The sequence below is a fragment of the Quercus robur genome, chromosome 6 (assembly GCF_932294415.1).
Source record: "Quercus robur chromosome 6, dhQueRobu3.1, whole genome shotgun sequence".
Classification (NCBI taxonomy): Eukaryota; Viridiplantae; Streptophyta; class Magnoliopsida; order Fagales; family Fagaceae; genus Quercus; species Quercus robur.
The window spans coordinates 7,720,269-7,740,784 of NC_065539.1; the positions used below are offsets into that span (position 1 = coordinate 7,720,269).

At 33.7% G+C, this 20,516-nt stretch overlaps 2 protein-coding genes across 4 annotated transcripts; both read right to left on the reverse strand.

Moving 5' to 3' along the window:
- Positions 1 to 1,387: 1,387 nt before the first annotated feature.
- LOC126732550 (ATP-dependent DNA helicase DDM1) lies at positions 1,388 to 9,259 on the reverse strand. Of its 3 annotated transcripts, none has more exons than XM_050435472.1 (16): positions 9,099 to 9,259; positions 8,781 to 8,857; positions 7,895 to 8,158; positions 7,712 to 7,798; positions 6,279 to 6,625; positions 5,969 to 6,158; positions 5,723 to 5,898; positions 5,017 to 5,086; positions 4,742 to 4,931; positions 3,954 to 4,052; positions 3,757 to 3,851; positions 3,548 to 3,667; positions 2,660 to 2,779; positions 2,454 to 2,552; positions 2,253 to 2,363; positions 1,388 to 1,893 (listed from the first exon to the last, which is right to left on the reverse strand). In XM_050435472.1, exons 2-16 carry the CDS (start codon positions 8,847 to 8,849, stop codon positions 1,654 to 1,656), a joined length of 2,277 nt encoding a protein of 758 aa, XP_050291429.1. In that variant the 5' UTR covers positions 8,850 to 8,857; positions 9,099 to 9,259; the 3' UTR covers positions 1,388 to 1,653. The 3 variants fall into 3 exon arrangements, with proteins under 3 accessions (XP_050291429.1, XP_050291430.1, XP_050291428.1); XM_050435473.1 differs by having other exon boundaries at positions 7,898 to 8,158; positions 9,094 to 9,259; XM_050435471.1 differs by having other exon boundaries at positions 9,094 to 9,259.
- Positions 9,260 to 13,924: 4,665 nt separating this feature from the next.
- Positions 13,925 to 19,910, reverse strand: LOC126732551 (sulfite exporter TauE/SafE family protein 3-like). Its single transcript, XM_050435474.1, has 12 exons — positions 19,474 to 19,910; positions 19,167 to 19,326; positions 18,632 to 18,832; positions 18,272 to 18,336; positions 18,137 to 18,176; positions 16,620 to 16,681; positions 16,417 to 16,503; positions 16,122 to 16,172; positions 15,329 to 15,550; positions 14,704 to 14,797; positions 14,429 to 14,569; positions 13,925 to 14,295 (listed from the first exon to the last, which is right to left on the reverse strand). The coding sequence occupies exons 1-12, from the start codon at positions 19,702 to 19,704 to the stop codon at positions 14,213 to 14,215; spliced, it is 1,437 nt and encodes a 478-aa protein (XP_050291431.1). The 5' UTR covers positions 19,705 to 19,910; the 3' UTR covers positions 13,925 to 14,212.
- Between the last annotated feature and the right edge of the window lie 606 nt (positions 19,911 to 20,516).

The following is a 20,516-nucleotide window of genomic DNA, read 5'->3' on the forward strand; positions in this document are numbered from 1 at the left end:
TTACATGGGGAAAATCATTTAAGTGCATGATTAAGGGGGACAAACTTAACCAACCGATGCACACGGCTGGGCATGCTCTTTCTCTCTTCATTCCATCATTTTTTCCTCTTTTATTTGTGCCTTTAATCCTTGTTTAGTATTATTATGATGAATGTCATAATGTTTTGGAAACTATGGAAATTCTCCCTTATGTTGACTTAATAATAATAAGGAAAAAAAATATGATTTTTACCATATAAATACACTTATTAACCTGAAATTATCCTACCACTAGAGATAATACTGTACCACTAGAGGACTGATTTGAACTATGATGCTGTAAAATGACTAATAATATAACAAACTAACAACAGTAACATGTTTATTGGGCTTTATTGTTGTCTTCTTGTCAGGGTGCAGCCTCCATCTCTTGCTTGGGCGGACTTACACAACAACGAAAGCCTTTGAGCTTTATTTCAAGGGTTCATCGTTGAGTTTCGGCTTGGCTATCCCATATTCTATTTGGGAACATCAAAAATTTTCCCCTCAACAACTTTGAACTTATACATGGTTAAAAATAGCCAAGTCTTGACAAATATCTCACATATCAAGAGTCTCATAGCTCAGTTGAGGCAACAAATTTTTTTTTTTTTTTTAATTTTTCTTTATGAAATGAGCTTCCATAAATTCAAATTTACACATTGTTAAAAATAACCAAGCCTCGACAAATATCTCATATATCAAGAGCTAGAATTTTATTTATTCTTTTTTTTTTTTTTTAATTTCTTTCTAAAATGGGCTTCCACAACTTTAAAATTCTTATACATTGTTAAAAATAATCAAGTCTCAACAAATATCTCATATATCAAAAGTCTTATAACTCAATTGATTAACATTTCTTAGGGTTTCTAACAAAAACATTCAAGATTTAAATTATCCCACCCCCAACCATTTTAAAATTTCTCTATGAAATGAGATTCCACAAGTTTAATTTCTTATACATTGTTAAAAATAACCAAGCCTCGAAAAATATTCTCACTCATAAAATGTCTCATAGCTAAATTGATTGCCATCTTCTAGTGTTTTCAAAACAAACATTCAAGGATTAAATTCCCCCACCTCCAACCATGAATGTACCAAGAATAAAACAACTCACATGACCATCTACATGATTTTCACAACTCAATCGAAATTCTTATACAATATTAAAAATGTTTCAAGCCTAGAAGGCATTCTTACTTCACTATCTACATGACGGAATGAACTCCCAAAAACCCACCAATTAACACCATCACATAGTAAGTTGTAGTTCATGTGCCAGGAGTAGACATTGACATTCACTGATTCTAAACTCCTTTTTTCGTTCTTTTTTGTCTGGCCATCAGACATCAATACACGGAAGAAATAATTGACTTAATTACGCAATGTCTGCATTCATCACATTTAAATTTCATCTTATACCTATGTCTTGGGCATGGAACATTCTCCGCATATCAAGTTAACAGTAAATACAAAATGGCTCTCGCAAACATTTACAAAAGGAAGAGCCCTTCCATAGCGTTTTTCTGCTCCTACCAGTTCAAGCCCTTACAAAGATGCCAAAAATCCCGAACACAAAAATCACAGATAATTCAGCCCCAAATCGTCCGAGTTCCATGCCGACAAGACAAGTACTTAGCTGTTAAGAGTAGAGAGCATGCCTCCAGTTGCAGTTGGTATCACCACCTCCCAACCAGGGCCTTTGAGGGGAATTGAAGCAATAGCACCATTGGATTCTTCATCAACATTCGACGCACCTACAACCAGATCACTTCTATCCATGACCCTTTCCAAATCTTCATCACTAATATCTGTTTGTATCATCTTATCTTCAGCTGTTTCTTCCTCTCGGAGAAGTGCCAGAAGATCATCCTCCTGCAGGAAACAAACTCACGTTAACTTTGAAATGCTAATCACCAACCATCAGAGGGATAAAATAATTATATATAAAAAAAACCCTAAAATTCTGTTTCTCACGGTCCTGCTCAGAATTTAATCTAAAACTAGCACATACAAAATTACATAAAATCACAACTTAATCAACTAAGCCCACTAAATTTCAGAAAGCAAGCAGGCCACAGCCCCAGCGTGCCTACGATATTCATTAACAAGAAATGCCATAAATAATTTCCATTTTTTTAAGAGGGGGAAAATTCTAGAAAGCCAACATAGGAGTGGCATACCAACATAATAAATAACATATTTGGAGGAAAAATTAAGTGCATATGGCAAACCTCCATGATATCTGTGCCGTTAGGCTTGTTTCTTTCTTGGTGAAACTGCCCTTTCCCGATGACCACATGCTCAAGCTTCAACTTGCTAAAAGCTCTATTCAACATGCGACCCTGTTGACGGAAACTTTGTAAAATGTTTAGGTACCAAAAGGAATTGTTTAGCTATATAATGAGAACAAAAACAAAAACCATAAGAGTTACCTCTACAGATTGGGCGGTTGAAAGCCTGTAAACATGAACAGGCTTGGTTTGACCAATCCTATGGCATCTATCCATGGCCTGCAAATCCATTTGAGGGTTCTGGGATGCAAAAGAAAAGAAATCATTTTAAAACTTTATAACTCTAAATACGTTTTTATAATGGCAGCAAAAGAAAGCGATAAGAGAATATCGCATCAAGAAAATACCCAATCACTGTCATAGAGTATACAGGTATCGGCTGCGGTGAGGTTGATACCCAGTCCACCAGCCCTGGTGCTTAAAATAAATATTCTGTAATTGCTGTTCTCATCATTGAACTCCTGGATCTGATTACAAAACATAGATGATTTTCCAATAAGCTAGATTTGATAACCCTCCACAATATCCAATTTATGGAAACCCCCAAAGAAATTGCATGTTTATAACACAATAAAAAAACAGGTAAAGCTGAAAAAAGAGAAATAAACCGTCTTCACTAACACATAATAATGTACATTGCACACTCAAATACACTAACACAAATGGAAATGTTTTTTTTTTCCAGAGTTTGTCTACTTTCAACAATAGATATGTCGGGAAAAAAAAATTAAAATTACATCCTTCAACTAAACAAGACTCATTAAACAAAACCATAAGTAGATCATATTGTAGTAACAGATGCAAGAGTCAGACTGCAGCCTATCAGAAGGAGCATATTTCCTTCACCAGTACACAATTATGCCATTTGCCACCTAGGTGCTTAGATTGCATTGAAGGTGCTAAAAGAGAAAAGGCAACGACAAGGAAAGACAAACTGCTCAGTTTAATAAATAATCTGAATGTCACAAGATGCTAAAATGGCTTGCAGTAAAACAAACAGGAAGTTTGGATGAAATGGCACATCAGAAATTTGGTATAACACACCAACGACTAAAAAGACTCCTACTAATATCACTAACAGCTTCCCATTCTTCACTGCACAGCAACTTAAAATATTTACACAATATGTAAATTTACAAGACTGACATTTAAAAATTTCTTAATTATCAAATGAGTAATACAGGAATTAACATAAATAGGCTTCAAATTCTCATAAAATTTAGAGAAACATAAACCTGTCTTCTCCTCTCGTCAAGCTTCACACTGCCATCAATTCGACAAACTTCGAGTCCTTTTTCAACAAAGTAGTAATGCATGATATCCAAAACTTTGGTCCACTGGGAAAAGATCAAAACCTGATTCCAAATTAAATGGAAGATGAGTAGGCAACTAAATAAGAAATGAGAATAAATGTGAACTAAATGAGAAAAGATCAAAACCATACTTTATGTTTACGAGCAAGCAACCGTTCCAACAGCCGGTCCAGTAAACGAAATTTACCACACTGTTCAACTATCTTTTCAACAGGCGGATAAAAATCTGTGAACAAAAAAGTAAGGAAAAATTAATGACTTGGGAAAGTTGTACATCACCCATTTGATATGAATACCCAAAATAAATTGCACATAAATATATAAATACATGAGCCATCAAAGGCAGACTCCAAGAGGTCAGGATGGTTGCAGTTCTTCCGAAGTTGGATCATCAGATTATTAAGCTTTCCTTTCATACCACGACAACCTGAAAATTACAGAAATCATATTACAATAAACTGAAAAAAATAAAAACATTAACATTAATTAACAAATTTAAGTCTTTCATCAGATAGATAAATCCTACCAACATGTCAAAGTTAACATGCTGTATGATCATCCAAAATCCTGATCCAGCTTATAAAACGACCAATATGATACAAGTAACCAAAGCCATAATACCATTTTTTTCTTCTAGAACTAGACACTGGATGCTGTTGCATTAGATTGGACAAGCAATGCAAAGGACTTAACTACAGCAGAAAAATAAATTAAAATGAAAAGTACAGATGACAGCATCATCATTAAATCTTTTTCTTCTAATCTACCATTAAAATCAACAATCAATAAGAACGCAAGGATCATTAGGCCAGCTGTTTGTGCCTTGGAAGGATAATATTAAATCATCTGGCACATTGACATTAGTAGCAACAGCCTCAAATATGACCTAATTCATACATTGTGCTCCCATCATCAATGCAGGATGAAATTTTTGTTTGTCAATGATTGTACTTTGAAATGAAATCAAAAACAAACAAAAAATTCCCTAAGTACAGACACGAGGATGGAGAATAAAAGTAAATCCAGATAATAAATTGCACAGGGCATGAGTCCCATGTCTTTCTTTTCTCAATGCAAACTCATTGGAGCTTTTCACTAAATAAATTGATCTAGTACCAGCGCTTGCATTCTCAATCAAATAGTCTTCCAAGGTCTTGTTAACTAAGTGATCCTGGAAATTCCTCTGATGGTCAGTCATTGTAGCATACAGTATGATCTCTTTCTTTCGAGGCAGCATCTGCTCAACGTCAGTCTTCATTCTTCTTAGAAGAAATGGACGCAATATAGCATGGAGTTTTGCTATCACCTACAGTAATGAAAAGCCAATAAGCATTATATATTCGTTGTAAATTGCTTAATAAGTAATCTACAATTATAGCAAGTATAAGTACTTGAGTCCTTCTCTTCTCTTCCATTTCTTCCTTCATTGCTTCACTGTTGCACTTTCCTGACAGATCAAACCTGAAAAAAAGTTCTTCAAAATCTAATAATTTGTCATAAGTAGCAGATATCATCATCAGAGTATGGTAATCCCTGTTCTTGTAGCAAGCTAACACAGTCTTGATGTATCAAAATCTATACATCTTCCACTCAAATGAATGCTATACTATTAATTGTTGGATTGCTACAATATTTAGGGGAACCAGATTATTACTTATTTTCCAACTGAGAATATATCGGCATTTAGAAATAAAGAGGCATATTGCAGTATCGATATAGCAAGAGGCTAGCAAAAAGTATTCATGGAGTATGAGCTCTATCATTATATTTTATGTGGGGCCAGTTAATGGGTGCCCTTAGGGCATTTGTTAGTGGACCATTTTAAGAAAATTTTAATACCACTTTTATAGGAAATATAAAAAGCTCTTAAAATAATCAATTACTTTTTTCTTTTCCCATAAAAGATATCTAAAAATACTTCCTAAACCAATGCTCTTAGGGCATCTGTTAACTTTTCCCATTTTATATTGCCATTTTACTTAAAAAGATAGTTCACCTTTTCATAAAACAGGTTACAAGACTAAAAAAAATCAAAATAGAGAATATGGAATTTTCGAAAATAATAATAATAATGATAGATAGGCAAAGCATACTTACCAAGACTCAAATTCTTCATGAGATGAGAAAATATCAGGCAAAATGAAGTTTAACAAAGACCAAAGCTCTGCCAAATTATTCTGCAGGGGTGTCCCAGTCAACAGAAGCTTATTTTCTACCGGTAAGTATTTCAATTGCTTCAGCAATAGGCATTTTGAGTTTTTCAACCTGTGTCCCTTTAAGAAGAAAGATATAGGTAAGAAAAGGCAAAAGCAACACTGTAGACAAATTAGTCGGATCACTCACCTCATCAATCACAAGATATTTCCAACTATAATGCCTCAAATACTTTTTTGAATCGGTTAAGGCCACCTCATAAGAAGTTACAATTATAGGAAATTTGGGGCCAATTGTTCTAGGCATGTGCTTCCTTCGTAACTCCTCTCTTTGTTTCTTGTCACCATGGTAAATGATAGCATTCATTGAGGGTGTAAACCTTTTTTTAAATCCACCAAAAAAAAAAAATTTACAAAATAATAATAATAAAATATGAGGATGCACATGGAAGCAATACTTGATTCAGGCTAGTTTAGCAAAGTTCAAGATGAGAATTTACCTCGAAATCTCATTTACCCAATTTGAGAGAGTAGAAAGAGGAGCAACTACTAAATAAGGCCCATCCAGTCCATTTCCTTTTAAATGCGCAAGAAAGCCAATGGTTTGAATTGTTTTCCCAAGCCCCATTTGATCTGCAAGGATCCCATTCAGCCCATTTTGCCATAATGATATCAACCACTTTACACCCTTAAGTTGATAGGACTTCAGTTTTCCTCCAGTTAACAAAGGTACAAGTTCTTTCTGTTCTTTCTCAATTCTTTCTTCCTCAGTCAGGTTCACATCTTCAGGTTTCTTGGCTTCTTCAGATCTTGTAAGCATGACTTCAACTGCCCTCTTGGCCTTCCTCTAAGAAAGTTAATAATAGGAATTCAGGAAAATGTGTTTTTATATAAGTAAGAAAAATTTTATTAAAAAAGACTACTTCATGCAAAGGAAGAAATAGCCGCAAGAAGTATGTACAAACAACATCAAGAAAGAAATTATGTACAAGAGAAGAGAGTCTATAAACATTGGAATTCAGGAAAATGTTAAAATGCACTAATACAATATCTGACCTGATATAGACTTATAGACGTTGATTAATCGTGAATAGAAAAAACCATGTCATCAGGTTTACAAAGCTGGTTGCTTAGAAGGGACCCACAAACAGGATTATAAAAGAGTCCACTGGAAAAAAAAAATGGCCTACTAAATGTTGGAACGATATATTTAACTTTCCAGATATCAAAAGGCCCATAAACATGCGTCCCTGACAAAAACTGATGCACTTTATTTAGGAATACAAATGCATCCAGACAACCAACTAGCTCAGTTAACAAATGATCCACCCTACCTGGAATTGCATATCAAGTCAAGATAAAGTAACACGGCATAATAGAGAAGGAAAGATAATTATAAATAAAAGACAAGAAAACAAGGATTTGTACACAAAACCTACCTATGATTCTATATGAGCACATGTGACAAAACAAGTACTTGTTTTTTTCACCATACCTAGTGCAACAACATAAATAAAGCAACTCAAGCTTCCTGAATCATTATTTTGGCCACCTCAATTTCCACAAACATAAAATCTAAATTCGGCAGTCTCAATATATTTCCTGTGTCACTGTAAAAACTTTCTGAAAAGGCGGTTACTCCCTTTACACATCCATGAAAACTATGATCAGCTTTATGATTAAGAGTAGTCAGAAGATAACCTATAAATACAAGAATAAGTGATCAAATTTCCTCTATTTGAACTTCTGTCTGTTAGTTTTATAAAATTTCCATCTGTATATACAGGCAGATTTTTACAATTTACACATACACAATACAACAGAACAAACTTAATTTTAATTAATAGGAAGCCTGTATAGAGTAAATACAACAAATGACAATATCAACATTAAAAATTAAAAAAATTTATTAAAAAATCACAGAAATGCTCACAGTATTGTATGTAGAAGCTTTTCTTTTTGATCCACGACCACGACCTGTCTTCTTTTCAACAGTTTCACTTTCTCGCTCCACTCCATTCTATCCATGCAAAAAACATAGTAACTCAGTCAGAAAAAGGAAAAGTTATTCTCCTAACCATAAATATTCAAGTGAGAAAAGTGCACGAGGGGATACAACTGTTATATCATCCATTTTTTCCAGCAAAAACTCAGAGTACATCTGAGTTTGTGTTAGAAGCTCGTCCAATTTGGTAAACTGGGTATCATTCAAGTGGGGTGCCTCCTCTGGCTCCTTTCCTTGTTCTTCCCTGATCCGAGCTTCGAGCAGCTTCTCTTCTTCCTCAGCCATGTTTCTTGATAGCAAAGAGGTATCTCCATTTTTTGCATCTGCAAGTATTTCTTCCTCTGACTTAACTTCCAATTCCGCCTTGCACATATCCTTCGTGTTTAACAAAATTTTAAATATTAATTTAAAACACATTTCCTTCCAGTTTAAATTTAAAAAACAAAAACAGGTTATAAATATGGTACAAGAGGATCTCCAAAAGTTATAATCAAAAAATAAATATTTTCCAATGTCATCCAGTCATTTAAAGATCTTTAAATGCAAAAAATTCATGAAACTTTAAGGTTGCTCAACATCATTGATGGTATTGTTTCCATATAATCCACATAACTACATAATGGAACTAAACACTAAATTTTGCCTCTTGTGAAACCCCCAAAACTTTCCCTTCCAACAAGCAAGTATTTCAATAACTGTTCTAGGACTCACCCAATAGACCAAAGAGAGAAATCGCCAAGGCACACAAACACAACCTTTTAAACAAAAAATCCCAACCTCAAATAACAATAGAGTTCCATTTGTTTCACACAAGCTATACATAAATACAGAAAATGGACCCAAAAAAAAGCGTCATTTCTTTAAGCTATTTCTTTTTCACTTTTTTTTTTTTTTTTTTTTAAATTTCTTTCTGTTCCCCTTTTGCTTTCCTAGCCTTCACTTTCCCTCATAATCCCGAGAACCAAACAAAGCGAAAAAAACAAAAAACAAAGCGAACCTCGTCTTCAAGCACCGAAGTCGGTGACTCTACAGAGCCATCGTCCTTCGTTTTGTTGTTCGCCTCCATGTCAAACCCTAACATTAAGTCAAGCAATAAATAAATCAGAACGAAGCAAACCAAAAAAGAACCAAAAGTAAAAAAAATTACAACAACAAAAAACAAAAGGCATTTTCATAACCATAAACCCTAGGGTTTCGACTTTCGATTTCAAAAAAACGATTACTGTTCGCAACGCGATTTGGATAACTTCATTGTTCACAGAAAAGCGATTATACTAAGCATTAAAAGCACGAAATGCACAAACACAAACCGCACAGATTCGAAGCCTCTTGTAGAGAATGGAGAAGAGAGAAAATGGAGCACTGTGGAGTTTAGAGTGAGTCCAGAGAGCAAAAAAGCAGAGAAAAAATAAAATGAAACGTTGCGAAGTTCGCGATAGTGGGAGCTACCACATATCAGTATGAGAGAAAATTTATTTTATTTTAATTTTATATATTTTTTTAATGGCTTTGCGTGGGAGTCCTTGGGCGGGAAATTGAAACTCAAAATTTACCCTCGTAGTGTTGATTTAATTACACTGACAACCTAGATATGGACACTGTTTTCCATGTTTTTTGCAAGGTCAATTTTTGAGGGTTCTGAGCTTGATAGTTTTTCCTTGGGCGTATATCACCAGTGGGTAGTGGTAGATTAATTGCGTATGAGGGGTGATGCTGATGGGTTCCCACTTCCCAGAAAACGGGGTTGCATGCTTTGTCTGCCTGTTTATGGGCTTTGTCCATATTGACCGCACTTTTGTCCTTTGGACGACATAAAATTTTTTTAATTATAAATAATCTAAATATTAAATTATTTTAGTTTAAATTGACTCTTTAACATTTTTTCTTTTTTTTTTTTGGTTGGGTCAACTTGGATTCGTTGTATAAAAGAATAAGTTGGCCACAACTTTTCTTACAATTTGTTTTCACAATTAGGCATAGATATATTTGTGATATACTTATTTTTGTTGAAAGTGAAATTTTTTTTTTGAAAGTACTGTAGATAAAAATAAAAGTTAATTGAAGGTAGCATTTGGATTGCGTTTCTAGGTAGCAATTGCATTTTCACTTTTTTTTTTTTTTTTTTAGAACAATGTTTTCACGTGGGATGTGCACGAGACCCATTACCTTTTTGACCAGTAAATTTTGCACTGAAATGTGTTTGTCAGTAGGTCTTGTGCACTGTTCATAGGACCCACAAACCTCTTTTTTCACACAAACTTTTATTAAAAATGGGTCTCACAATACTATTCACATATTTAAAAATTATTTTGCTACAGTATTTTTAGTTTTTAGCAAAATAAGCGGTATCCAAATGGACCCGAAATAGTATAGTAAGACCTATTAATAGTAGAAAAAAGAAATTGAATAGTAAAATAAGTTGGTAAATTAATCATGTCAAACAAACACTTAATTGAAATAGAAAGTGGTCACCAGTGAAAATAGAAATGATATTAATGGTGAGTTCATGTAAAAATAATTGTTTAGCACTCACTTCTTGCCACTTAAAAACAAATTGTGATCATATGAAAGTAGTTATGTGAACTGATAATCAAAGAAACGAGCAACAAATGAGTCAAATTACCGATTTTTTTTTAAAGATAAATAGCTTCGTACTTGTGATTTAAATTTACTTCCCATCAAATTGTCATTCCAATTCTACCCTATGTTTGGATGGAGAGAGATATGGAAAGAACAGAGGAAGAATGAAATATGACTATAATGCACTAAAGTTTTAGTATACTTCGATCATATTTCCCTCTACTCTTCCTCTTTTCTCCCTCCATTACAAACACATAGTCTAATTAAGTAGATTAGTTTGGTAACTCAAGATAAGATCCTCCAATTCCCTTCTATTTTTATTTAAATATAAGCCATGTGACATTTAAGAATTTAAAAATATATATACAATTCAGATGGCTCAATTGAAAGAGAAAAAACAAGACTTGTTGTCGAGTGTTTATACTTAGTCCCTAAGTCAATTTTTGTCATAATATTTTTCCCTTTGGTTGTTGTGGTGCTTTTTACATCAAATGGATGTTAATAAATTTTTTTTTTTTTACATCAAACAAACAAAATATATATATATATATATATATATCACTATCCGCATTGTACTAAAAGTATAGAACAAGAATTGTGCATGTTTAGTTAGAGATGTCCTAAAAATTTGATATTCATGAATCAAGTATATTTTTTTTCTTTTTCTTTTTTTTTCCAAAATCATCACACTAGATACCAATTGGCTTTTGGTGTATGCAAGGTTTGAATCTTGAATCTCTTATTCGACGACTAGTTGTTCTAATTGAAACCTACAAGTATATTGTTACAATATTCGCACAAGTGATATGGTTTTTTTATTATTTTTATTTTGCAATATTTGTGTGAGTGATATGGTTAGTTAAGTCTTATGTGTTGATCCCACATTAGATAATAACCACAAAAGTGAGTGATTAAGGGTCTGTTTGGATAGAACTTATTTTGTTGAAATTGAAAATTGAAAACACTGTAGCAAAATAATTTTTAAATGTGTGAATAGTGTCGTGGGATCCATTTTTAATGAAAAAGTTGCTAAAAAGTGAAGTTTGTGGGACCTGTGAACAGTGCACAGGTACACTGTTCATTGCTGACTTGGTCAACAACTGCGGCTGAAGCAAAAAAAAGAAAAAGAAAAAAAGAAGGGGAAAACACAGACTTAAAACACAAACTTGTATCCAAACCCACACTAATATGACATGATTGGGACCAAACTCATAAGTTTAAGCTTTTGGATAAAGTAGTGTCACTATATGTTATATTATTTACTTACTTAGAGTCTTCCCAACATATTATCTCCCTAGTGGTATCAAAGCCTAGGTTCACTACCTAGGCATTTAGATTTGTTATTTGGAGTAAGGTTCTCTAGGTAGGAATATTTGAAGGTAACTTGGGGTGACATGCACTTTAGTGACTTAGCTTTAGGGATCAATAATGTATTTTGGTTATAAATATACAAGATATCAAATTATTTTTTTTATTGATAATATAAATAGTCCGTTATGTATATATAAGGTTGGCGAATATAGTTTTTATGAATTCATACATAAAATTCATTATATTTAATTAATTTATGTAATCTCAACTATAATATAGTAGTTAATTTTTAACATAAAGTTGTGACAGGGTAAGAAATTTCAATTATAGTGTTTACCATATAAAGTAACTATTAATTAAGTAGCTTATGAACAATCTTGAACTTGTTTGATATGTGAACAAAATAAGTTTGAGCATGTAACCTAATTTGGTAATTAGTTTGAGCTTGATTCATGTTCAAAATCAAATTAAATGACAAACTAACTTTGAACGGTTGACTTGACTTGGCTTGTTTATAGTTATGTACCTACAAAATATATCATCAATTAAACTATTGAGTACCAAGCTACTATTCAAATTGCATTGTAAAATAAAAGTCGACAATAGTTTATGAATCTATACATCCATTAATAAAGTAGAAAATTTCGTAGTTCAACAAATTTTAAATCATTATGTAAAATAATAATTGAGACATTTTTTTTTTCCATAAAACTTTGTCATGGCTTAATTTTAAACCATTTGGTTAACCTAATTTAGATACAGATTCCTATAAAAAAAAATAGATACAGCTTTTTTAAACTTTCACATTTTTTAAACTTTTTTATTTTTATTTTTTAATGAACTTTACCCAACTTGTTTAATATAAAAAAAATATATATATATATATTTATAATTATGAAAACTTATTTTTTATAATAAAGTTGAGTAAAAATGATGTTTAACTCACCAAGTCATCATTATTCATCACTACCACCCAATTTGGCGAGTTGGTATCTCCCCCTGCACTAATAATTATTTCAGAAGTATTTCTAATCATTTCCACCCAAAAAGAAGAAAAGTCACCATTGAAAATTTGTTGTATAGATAGTCGACATCCAGAGGTGAAAAGGAAAGGAGCCCCGTACTCATTGTACATACGGGCGCCACATATGAACCGAAGGGGGATTACGCAAAGAGCCACATTCACGTTGTATTTCCTTCCAAAACCTCAACTGTCACTCTCTATTCTCTTCTTACATATTCAATCTTCATCTTAAAACCTTTGGACAACGAACGATGTAATAAGGAATTAAGATTTTGAGAAACTAATCAACATTGACGTCTTGGAGGCTTTTGGGTACCAAATGGATGAATCTTATCTTTCAGAGTCATAGCGCCAAGACATGCACAAGATTATGTTATACATAACGAATGAGTGGTTTCCATGCATTTGAACGTTATTTTGTCACCAAGAGTTTTACAGTTGGTTTTTCTCTTTTGATGTCAATTTGATTTTGTGCTAAGGTTTTATCTTTAGCTTATACTACTTAATTGGAATGCTTTTAGTATAGGAAGTAGATTATGAATATTATGTACAAGTACCAAGACTACCAATGACACAACTAGGAATCAATAAAATGGATTGGTTTTAGTGATCTATTGATTCTGGGAAATCAATGATTTATTGCCCTTATCGATGTGTCTACCATTTTGCAGTCCAATTCATTGTCTTCTTGTTACTAGGTGTGAAACTAATTGATTAAACCCCTGGATTGTGGAATTAGGAAAGCAACCTTCTAAAAAATGGGAAGAACATACTATTTTACAGAAATAGGAGAAGAAATCATTTATCACGTGAACTTGTTTGACACCCTTCAGAATGCATAATGAAATAATGAATAATTTTGCCAATATGGTAGGACATGGAGCCTCTGGACTACTGGGCAGAGGAAGTGCCTCAGAAGTCAGAATATCAGCTCAATCAGTGCCCGGCCTCTTAAAATAAGGTTGTTTTAGATCGCAATGGTTTTGTGTTAACATCAATATACACATCTGAAATATATGTATTTTTACATTGAACTAGTACTTAGAGCATGATGCTGCAAATGCGAAACGATGCAGTAACAATCTAAAATTCTTGCAGTGCAAAATTTAAAGTTCTTTCAAACATATAAATAAGTAACTTTATCTTTTTATCTTGTTTCCCAAAATAATCGACATGTGATATAATTGTCCATGGAGAGATACATCTAATCTTAAAGAGCATAAGGATAGTGTAAAAAGTAAACCTGGCATTTCATATTATTGTGCTAAATGGGGGAGCTTACAGAATTCTTGGATCATGGGCGTGTTTTCAAATCTAGAGTAGTAGGACAAGATGGTGAAGTTCCACAGGAAATAAATATAATGAATTGAACATCTAGTAATAACATAGATATTACATGATCTTTGCTTGAAACCAAATGGGAAAATGGGTGTCTATGTAAAGCTGAATATTGTAGTGTGGATATAGATGCTCTCTGTTGAGAAATTCCACAACAATATCCAATTCAAACGTACTTAAGACTCGTGACAGAGATTTTCAAAACCCATATACTCTTGATTTGCCATCTTCTCAACCATATTCGCTATGCCCACCCCACCTGTAATATACAGTAGAAAAATCAAGCACATTAGTTTGAAAAATAAAAGGAATAAGAGGCTGGAATATCTTGATATCTAGTCATGATTTATGATTTTATTTTTTAAATCATGCAAAGCTAGAGAGTCATATACCTAAGCTGATTGCGCTCACAAAGATGGTCAGAGCTAGTATGAAGATGATTATTGATGCCCTGCCAAGGAGTGCGATTATCTTTCTCACTACATGCTGACCAGTAAAGGCAGCTATTGTTGCAACTAAAACAAAATAACTAGCTGCAGCAAAGAGAAAAATATGAGTTGAGTTAAATTAAAATGAATTTTGATACCTGTATGGCAATAACTACAGTTTCTATGAGTTTCCTTCCTGTATAGAAAACCTGATCTAGTAGTCAGCATTAGTTACTTACCATACGGAACTGGGAAACGGTTGAGAAGGTAATATTGTACAACAGACATGGACGATGAGAATACCATTGCAAAGGTTGATGTAGCACTTGCAACCTGCAAAACGCACAGGTTTATAAATTGGCTTCAACTTTTTGTGTGTGTTTCAATCAGAGTTTTGAATGTGGTATGCTTTTTTTGTACCCTGATAATTTCCAGCTGTGATTTCCAATCTTTAGGAGGTAATATAATGTTGGTATCAGGTTACATGTCCTGAAAGTTTATTGATTCAGGAAATAATTTTTCTGCCAAGAACCAAACTCATTTTCTGCCTCTGATTTGTTCCAAAGTTTTATTAAGTTGAATTAATCAAGTTCGGCTTACTGGTAGTGAGAAAATGAATCACTTGTTTCTTGATAACTGATGAACCTTTATTTTATAAAACTACCTCTTTCCCTTGCTACTGTCCCATGTAGCCCTTACCTTTCATCGCCATACCTTTATTTTATTTAATCTGTGCTAGACAAGATTTATCAATAAGATCCACTCCACCCCAATCCTTTACAACCTATCTAGGCTCAAGGATCGACTAACATCATTTCTGTGAGAGGACTAAGAGCAGAAAATGCATGAAAATTCTTAATATACCTGAGGAGGAATTCCCAATTCGAGAAAAAGGGGTCCCAAGATAAAGCCACCTCCTAGCCCGAGCAATCCACCAACCATACCAGCTATTATACCACAGCTACAGTAAAGAAGAATCTGATGCAACTTCCAGTTTGTGATTTCCTTGCCCTTAGACGCAATTACCCTGGTCCCTTTGTATAAGCATATGACTTCAAAAAGTGTGACTGAGGCAGCGATTGGTACCTGTACAACGAGAAATATTATGTCGAGCTGATTTCTCCTGGGAAGATATGATATTTATATAACTAGAGAGGCTTGTTCTGTGTCTTAGGTACATGATTCTCAAACTTACTTGATTAAAGTACATGATTAATCTTTAAATAATATACGAGTATCAAGATTTTGTTGCCATAAGATATCTCTAGAGGCAGATTTTGTTTTCTCACGTGCCAATTTTGGCTGGACCATCATGCCTTCTGCATAAGTATATCATTTTAAATATTTCTTAGAGAGCTGCCATAACATCTTTTTTTCTATCCCCAGAAGTAGAAGGGTGCCTGCTCACTACTGTGTTGGACCAATTTGCTCCTGCTCTTCCTTGCTAGTAATTACTTGACAATGCTGTTTCTATATATAACCTAGTAATTTAGGGTTTATAATTCAACAAGAAATCTTTTTCCAAGAATTTTTCAAATTTTCCATTGGTTATAGATTTTGATCTGTGAAGCTTAAAAAAGCTAGAAAATCACTGTGAGCACCAATTTGCAGTGGAAGTATCTTGAAAGAAATATGGCTATTTTAGGTTAAAATTTACCTGCAAGCAGTTCAGAACCCAGTACTCGGTGGAGCAGGTCACAGTATATGTCTGCATACAGTTTCATAAAGACAGACATTCATTAATACAAAGCAACTTCATGATGAGTGTTGACAGTCAAACAACTGAATTGGTGGATGACTAGCAAGACAGGTCTAGTATCAACAGGAAGCCAAGAAAACTTACTGCTATATAAATTTAATTAGGACAGTGGTAAATTCATTTTGGCTAGCAATGGAGATGAAAAACTTCAAAAACATACTTCCTCCTATGAAATTTCAGTCCAACAACTTACCTTAACAATCTGAATAATAAGGAAAGCCACCCAGACATACACAAGCAGTGATACTTCTTTCCAGTATATGTTGCGTATTAGGGGAACCTGGATGAGATGGTGATAGTTACAGTATAACAGCAAAAGTAACAAAATAATAACAAGTAACCGAGAATTCTTGAAAGACTATTGCAGAAAAGACATTTTAACATTCTTTTACTCACCTCCTCTTCTTCTGGAGCAGCAGGACCACTTGGTAGGGCTTTGTACTCTTCTCTGGAACCATCTGCAGTTCAGGAGTTTAGTAAAATCTTTTCTCAAATACAATATTTATAGGGAATCTCTCTTAGTTAGTATGTGAGTTCTCATCTTGCTTTTGTACTACTGTTGTCGGGAAGATTTAAGTATTAGTGGATGGTGCGGTTTTTGGTGGAATTAGCATAATCTTTTTCTTAATTTGTTTGATATGAAAGAATGACACATTCTTGGCTTGAAGAAGTTGTAATCTAGGCGTCAAGGAATTTTATGGGACCTTATTCACTCTAGGAATTTGCAAACATAGACAGTGGGTGAAGATGCCAGTATGAATGGCAGGACTCGTCAATTCTTGCATCACAAGTATGGGCCTTGGGTGTAAACCAGTGTGTTTCTCACTATTATTTGTTGTTTTTTGTGATTTAGAAAGTAGTGAATTATAGCATCTAAACGAGTTACTTAACCAAAATATTATGTGAACAGGAGGTACATACACTTGGTTTGAACCCTAGGTTTAACATAATATCTGTTTTATGTGAAACTCAGTCTCACTAGTTGTCAGGAAACTTCTGATCACATTCCATCTGATTGGTGTTGTGAGTCAGTTCGATTTTCTCTAGTTTGTAGGTAATGTGGCTCAGATTTAGCTCAATTATAGTCTGTACTATAAATTCAAGTGCATCTTTCATATTAATAAACAATGAGGGGCTGCTGCAGTTAAATGGTGCAGTCAAAAGCAAACAACTTGAGGCTGTAGCATATGCATATTATGCAATTCTTTTGGTTTCATTTTAATAAATGATGAGGGGCAAAGTTAAGTCGATCCAGCATGACAGTGTGTAGCTTTCATGCTAATGTTTTCCCCTTCTAAGATCCTGTGGGGTTAGTCCTCTTATAAGCAAGAAGTAAAAAGAACTAATTGTTTACCCCTATACCTATTTAAGATCATATCCTATGATGCCAGTCCTCTTATTTTACATAAAGATTAGTGAACAAATATTTCACTCCTCCTAAATTAAATTTCAACAGTAAAATTTCAAATTTTAATAGCTCTCGTTTTGCATTTAATTTATTGAAACTTTTGTATAGATACCTATACCCAAATAACTTTAGTCCCAATCTAGTGATTTTGCTTAATAATACATTAGTTGATCACAATGCACAATCCTAAACCAGATCTGCATAAATTCTGATTCAGATTCTTTCTATTGGAAAGCATTTCATTTTTTTGATCATATGGCTGGCCTAGGTATGAGGACTAATTTTTTTCCATACTCATATATACTGAAAGTAGAAGGCAAGTATGTTAGAATTGATAGAAGGCAATATAAATTTAACTTTCATGGATTATTAGTTCGTTACTAGATAAGCTGCCAATCATATCTCAGTATCATTTTTGGTTATAACTTTTAACACATGATATATTTACCAAAAAGTTGGGATTTTTAAAGGAAAATTGAGCTTGAAGAGGACCACAGGCACTCACCATTGGGTTTGGATTCTGATTCCAGCAGCTTGGATGCTTCCTGAAAGTCAAGTAGCATTTCCATCCCTGCGTTAGTAAGTCGAAAACAATGGATATCCATTACTAGCTTATGAAATAATTAGGGGAAAATCTTACCTTCTTCATCATTGTCTCTTTCTTCCATGTATCGATACCTTTGAATAAAGCTTTTGTTGATGTACCTGGCATCAATAAGTTTCAGTGTTAATTGCAAAAGTTTCAGTTATAAGAAGAAATTCTAAATGCAATTAAGTGATATGGAAGTCATTGGCAGATTGTGTTTTCAAGTGAATAGTCATCACCATGATCAAGATACACATGGAATTAAAATATGATTATCAAACCAAATTGGAAATTATACGGTACTATGTGTTTTGTGTTTCTGTATTAACTACAACTAGTAGTATGGGCTGATATTCATTAGCATCAATACTAGCTAGCAATGAAATGCTTCTAATAAAGGGGGGGGAAATTTACCGATGAAGAGGATGATAAGCAGAACTGTGACCATCCAATCAGCAAACATGACATTGAAGGCAACTCCGATGCTAATTCCTAGCATGAGCATGGGCTGAAAGAGCAATGCCAGGTCATAATCTATTAGGGGCATGTCCAATGTTGGGTGTCTAAGCCTCAGATTGTAGTATACAGTTGATCCCGCTGCACCCATGATCATACCTGTAGCCACAGAATCAAAGCTGTTAATGTAGAAGGTAAAATTATATACATCATATATTTTAGAAGCATCCTAATAAAAAGATGTGCAAAGGCATCAAGTTTAGCATGGTAGAATGTCACACTAAATGTAGCATTTGATGTAAGCATGAATATATGTGCACTATGTACAAATGAAGCACTCATGCATACTCAGTTTTTTGTTACATACATCCATGTGTGTGAAGCATGCATGCAAGAAGCCATAAATCCGAAGAAGAATTAGTTTATGCAAATGTTGTTTAACTTTTGTGAAGAAACTAAAATATGTGAAGTAAATTAAGTAGACAATACTGACATTTAGAGATGGCAGTAGAAGACTTGGGGTCAAAACCAATGATCAAGGTGAGCATTGGGACAAAAATTCCACCACCTCCAACCCCTCCAACGCTACCCAATGCTGCACCAAAGAATCCAACTATTGTTCCCACTACAATTTTCCAGCTGAATTCCATTTCCTGCTCAACCAATAAATACATACCAAAATGAAGATATTGAAATGGTAAATGAAAGAAAGAAAAATCATGAAAAAGTATTTCCTCTTCTTCAAGTTGTCAATGTGCCATAAAAGTTATACTAAGCTCAAGACATAGACTAAAACTCACCGGCCAAACATGCTCATAAGAAGACTTGCCAGCCTGCCAGAAGAAATGAACAATTCTAGGTAGAAAGCTTTGTATTTCTACTTTCTCAACAAAAATTTCTGGCTGTTTATCTTTCAGCTGTCTTTCTGCAAAACAAAGATTGCTCAACATGACTAGGCACCAAAACAAAAACCATGCTGCTGCTGTAGTTGATACTGCTAAAGCTCTGTGGTTCAGTTGAGTCTGAGCCATGTAGACAATTTGCAAAGCTAAAAGCGAGGTAAGCTACTATGTATGACTTCTGAAAACTCTTGCTTATCTGTTCTAATTTCCTTTCCTAACTATGAATTTTCTCTTCTTCCTCTAACTTTTCCAGGAGCACTGTCACACTAGGATTGGGAAAACAATGAAGAAATTTAAGAAATGAGGGATGCACTCTTTCAGTACCCGCCTATTGTCTACATTTATATTTCTCTCTCTCTGCTGTCTCTCTCTCTCTCTTTCACTGTGGTCCTATTGATGTGGATTTTTTTTGAGTAATAATGTAAAAAAAGGAATTGAAATTTTTTGGAGTGCTTCAAATTTGTTGTACTTGTACCTTTTATCCGTTTTCCTTGGATAACTCATACCCATAAACTAAAATATAAAATTATGGGGAAGGAAAAAACAATTCCTTTACTTTATGAAATTTATTGATACAACTCATGAACAATGAACTTAATGTTTATTTGGGAGAGTTTATTTTTATTAGTTTATTGAACTTAAAAAAATAAGTTAAACAAAAGTACAGTTGTACCTAAAAAAAATTGGTGTCTAATATTGGATTTAAATTCATCTCACGGTTCATCCAAACCAACACGAAGTGCAAATTATAATCGGTGAATAAAAAATGTAACGTACATAGTAAACCTATGTGAAAGTGTGTTGCACAAATTACAATTTACAACTTGCAATTTGTGAAAAAAAAATTGTGTTCATGAGATGACAAGTTGCACTCTTGCTTGTGTCATAGACATTTAGTGTTTACAAAAAAAACTTACTTAGTCTTGGAGCACCGAGCTCTC

Coding starts and splice junctions, on each gene's coding strand:
- LOC126732550 (XM_050435472.1), bottom strand. CDS start 8,849: ATGGAGGCGAACAACAAAACGAAGGACGATGGCTCTGTAGAGTCACCG. Junction 4,932..5,016: donor AAGAGAAGAGAAGGACTCAA/GTACTTATACTT, acceptor TCATTACTGTAG/GTGATAGCAAAACTCCATGC. Junction 3,668..3,756: donor TGCTTGCTCGTAAACATAAA/GTATGGTTTTGA, acceptor ATTTGGAATCAG/GTTTTGATCTTTTCCCAGTG.
- LOC126732551 (XM_050435474.1), bottom strand. CDS start 19,704: ATGGCTCAGACTCAACTGAACCACAGAGCTTTAGCAGTATCAACTACA. Junction 18,337..18,631: donor GCTTATCATCCTCTTCATCG/GTAAATTTCCCC, acceptor TATTGATGCCAG/GTACATCAACAAAAGCTTTA. Junction 16,173..16,416: donor TTATTATTCAGATTGTTAAG/GTAAGTTGTTGG, acceptor AACTGTATGCAG/ACATATACTGTGACCTGCTC.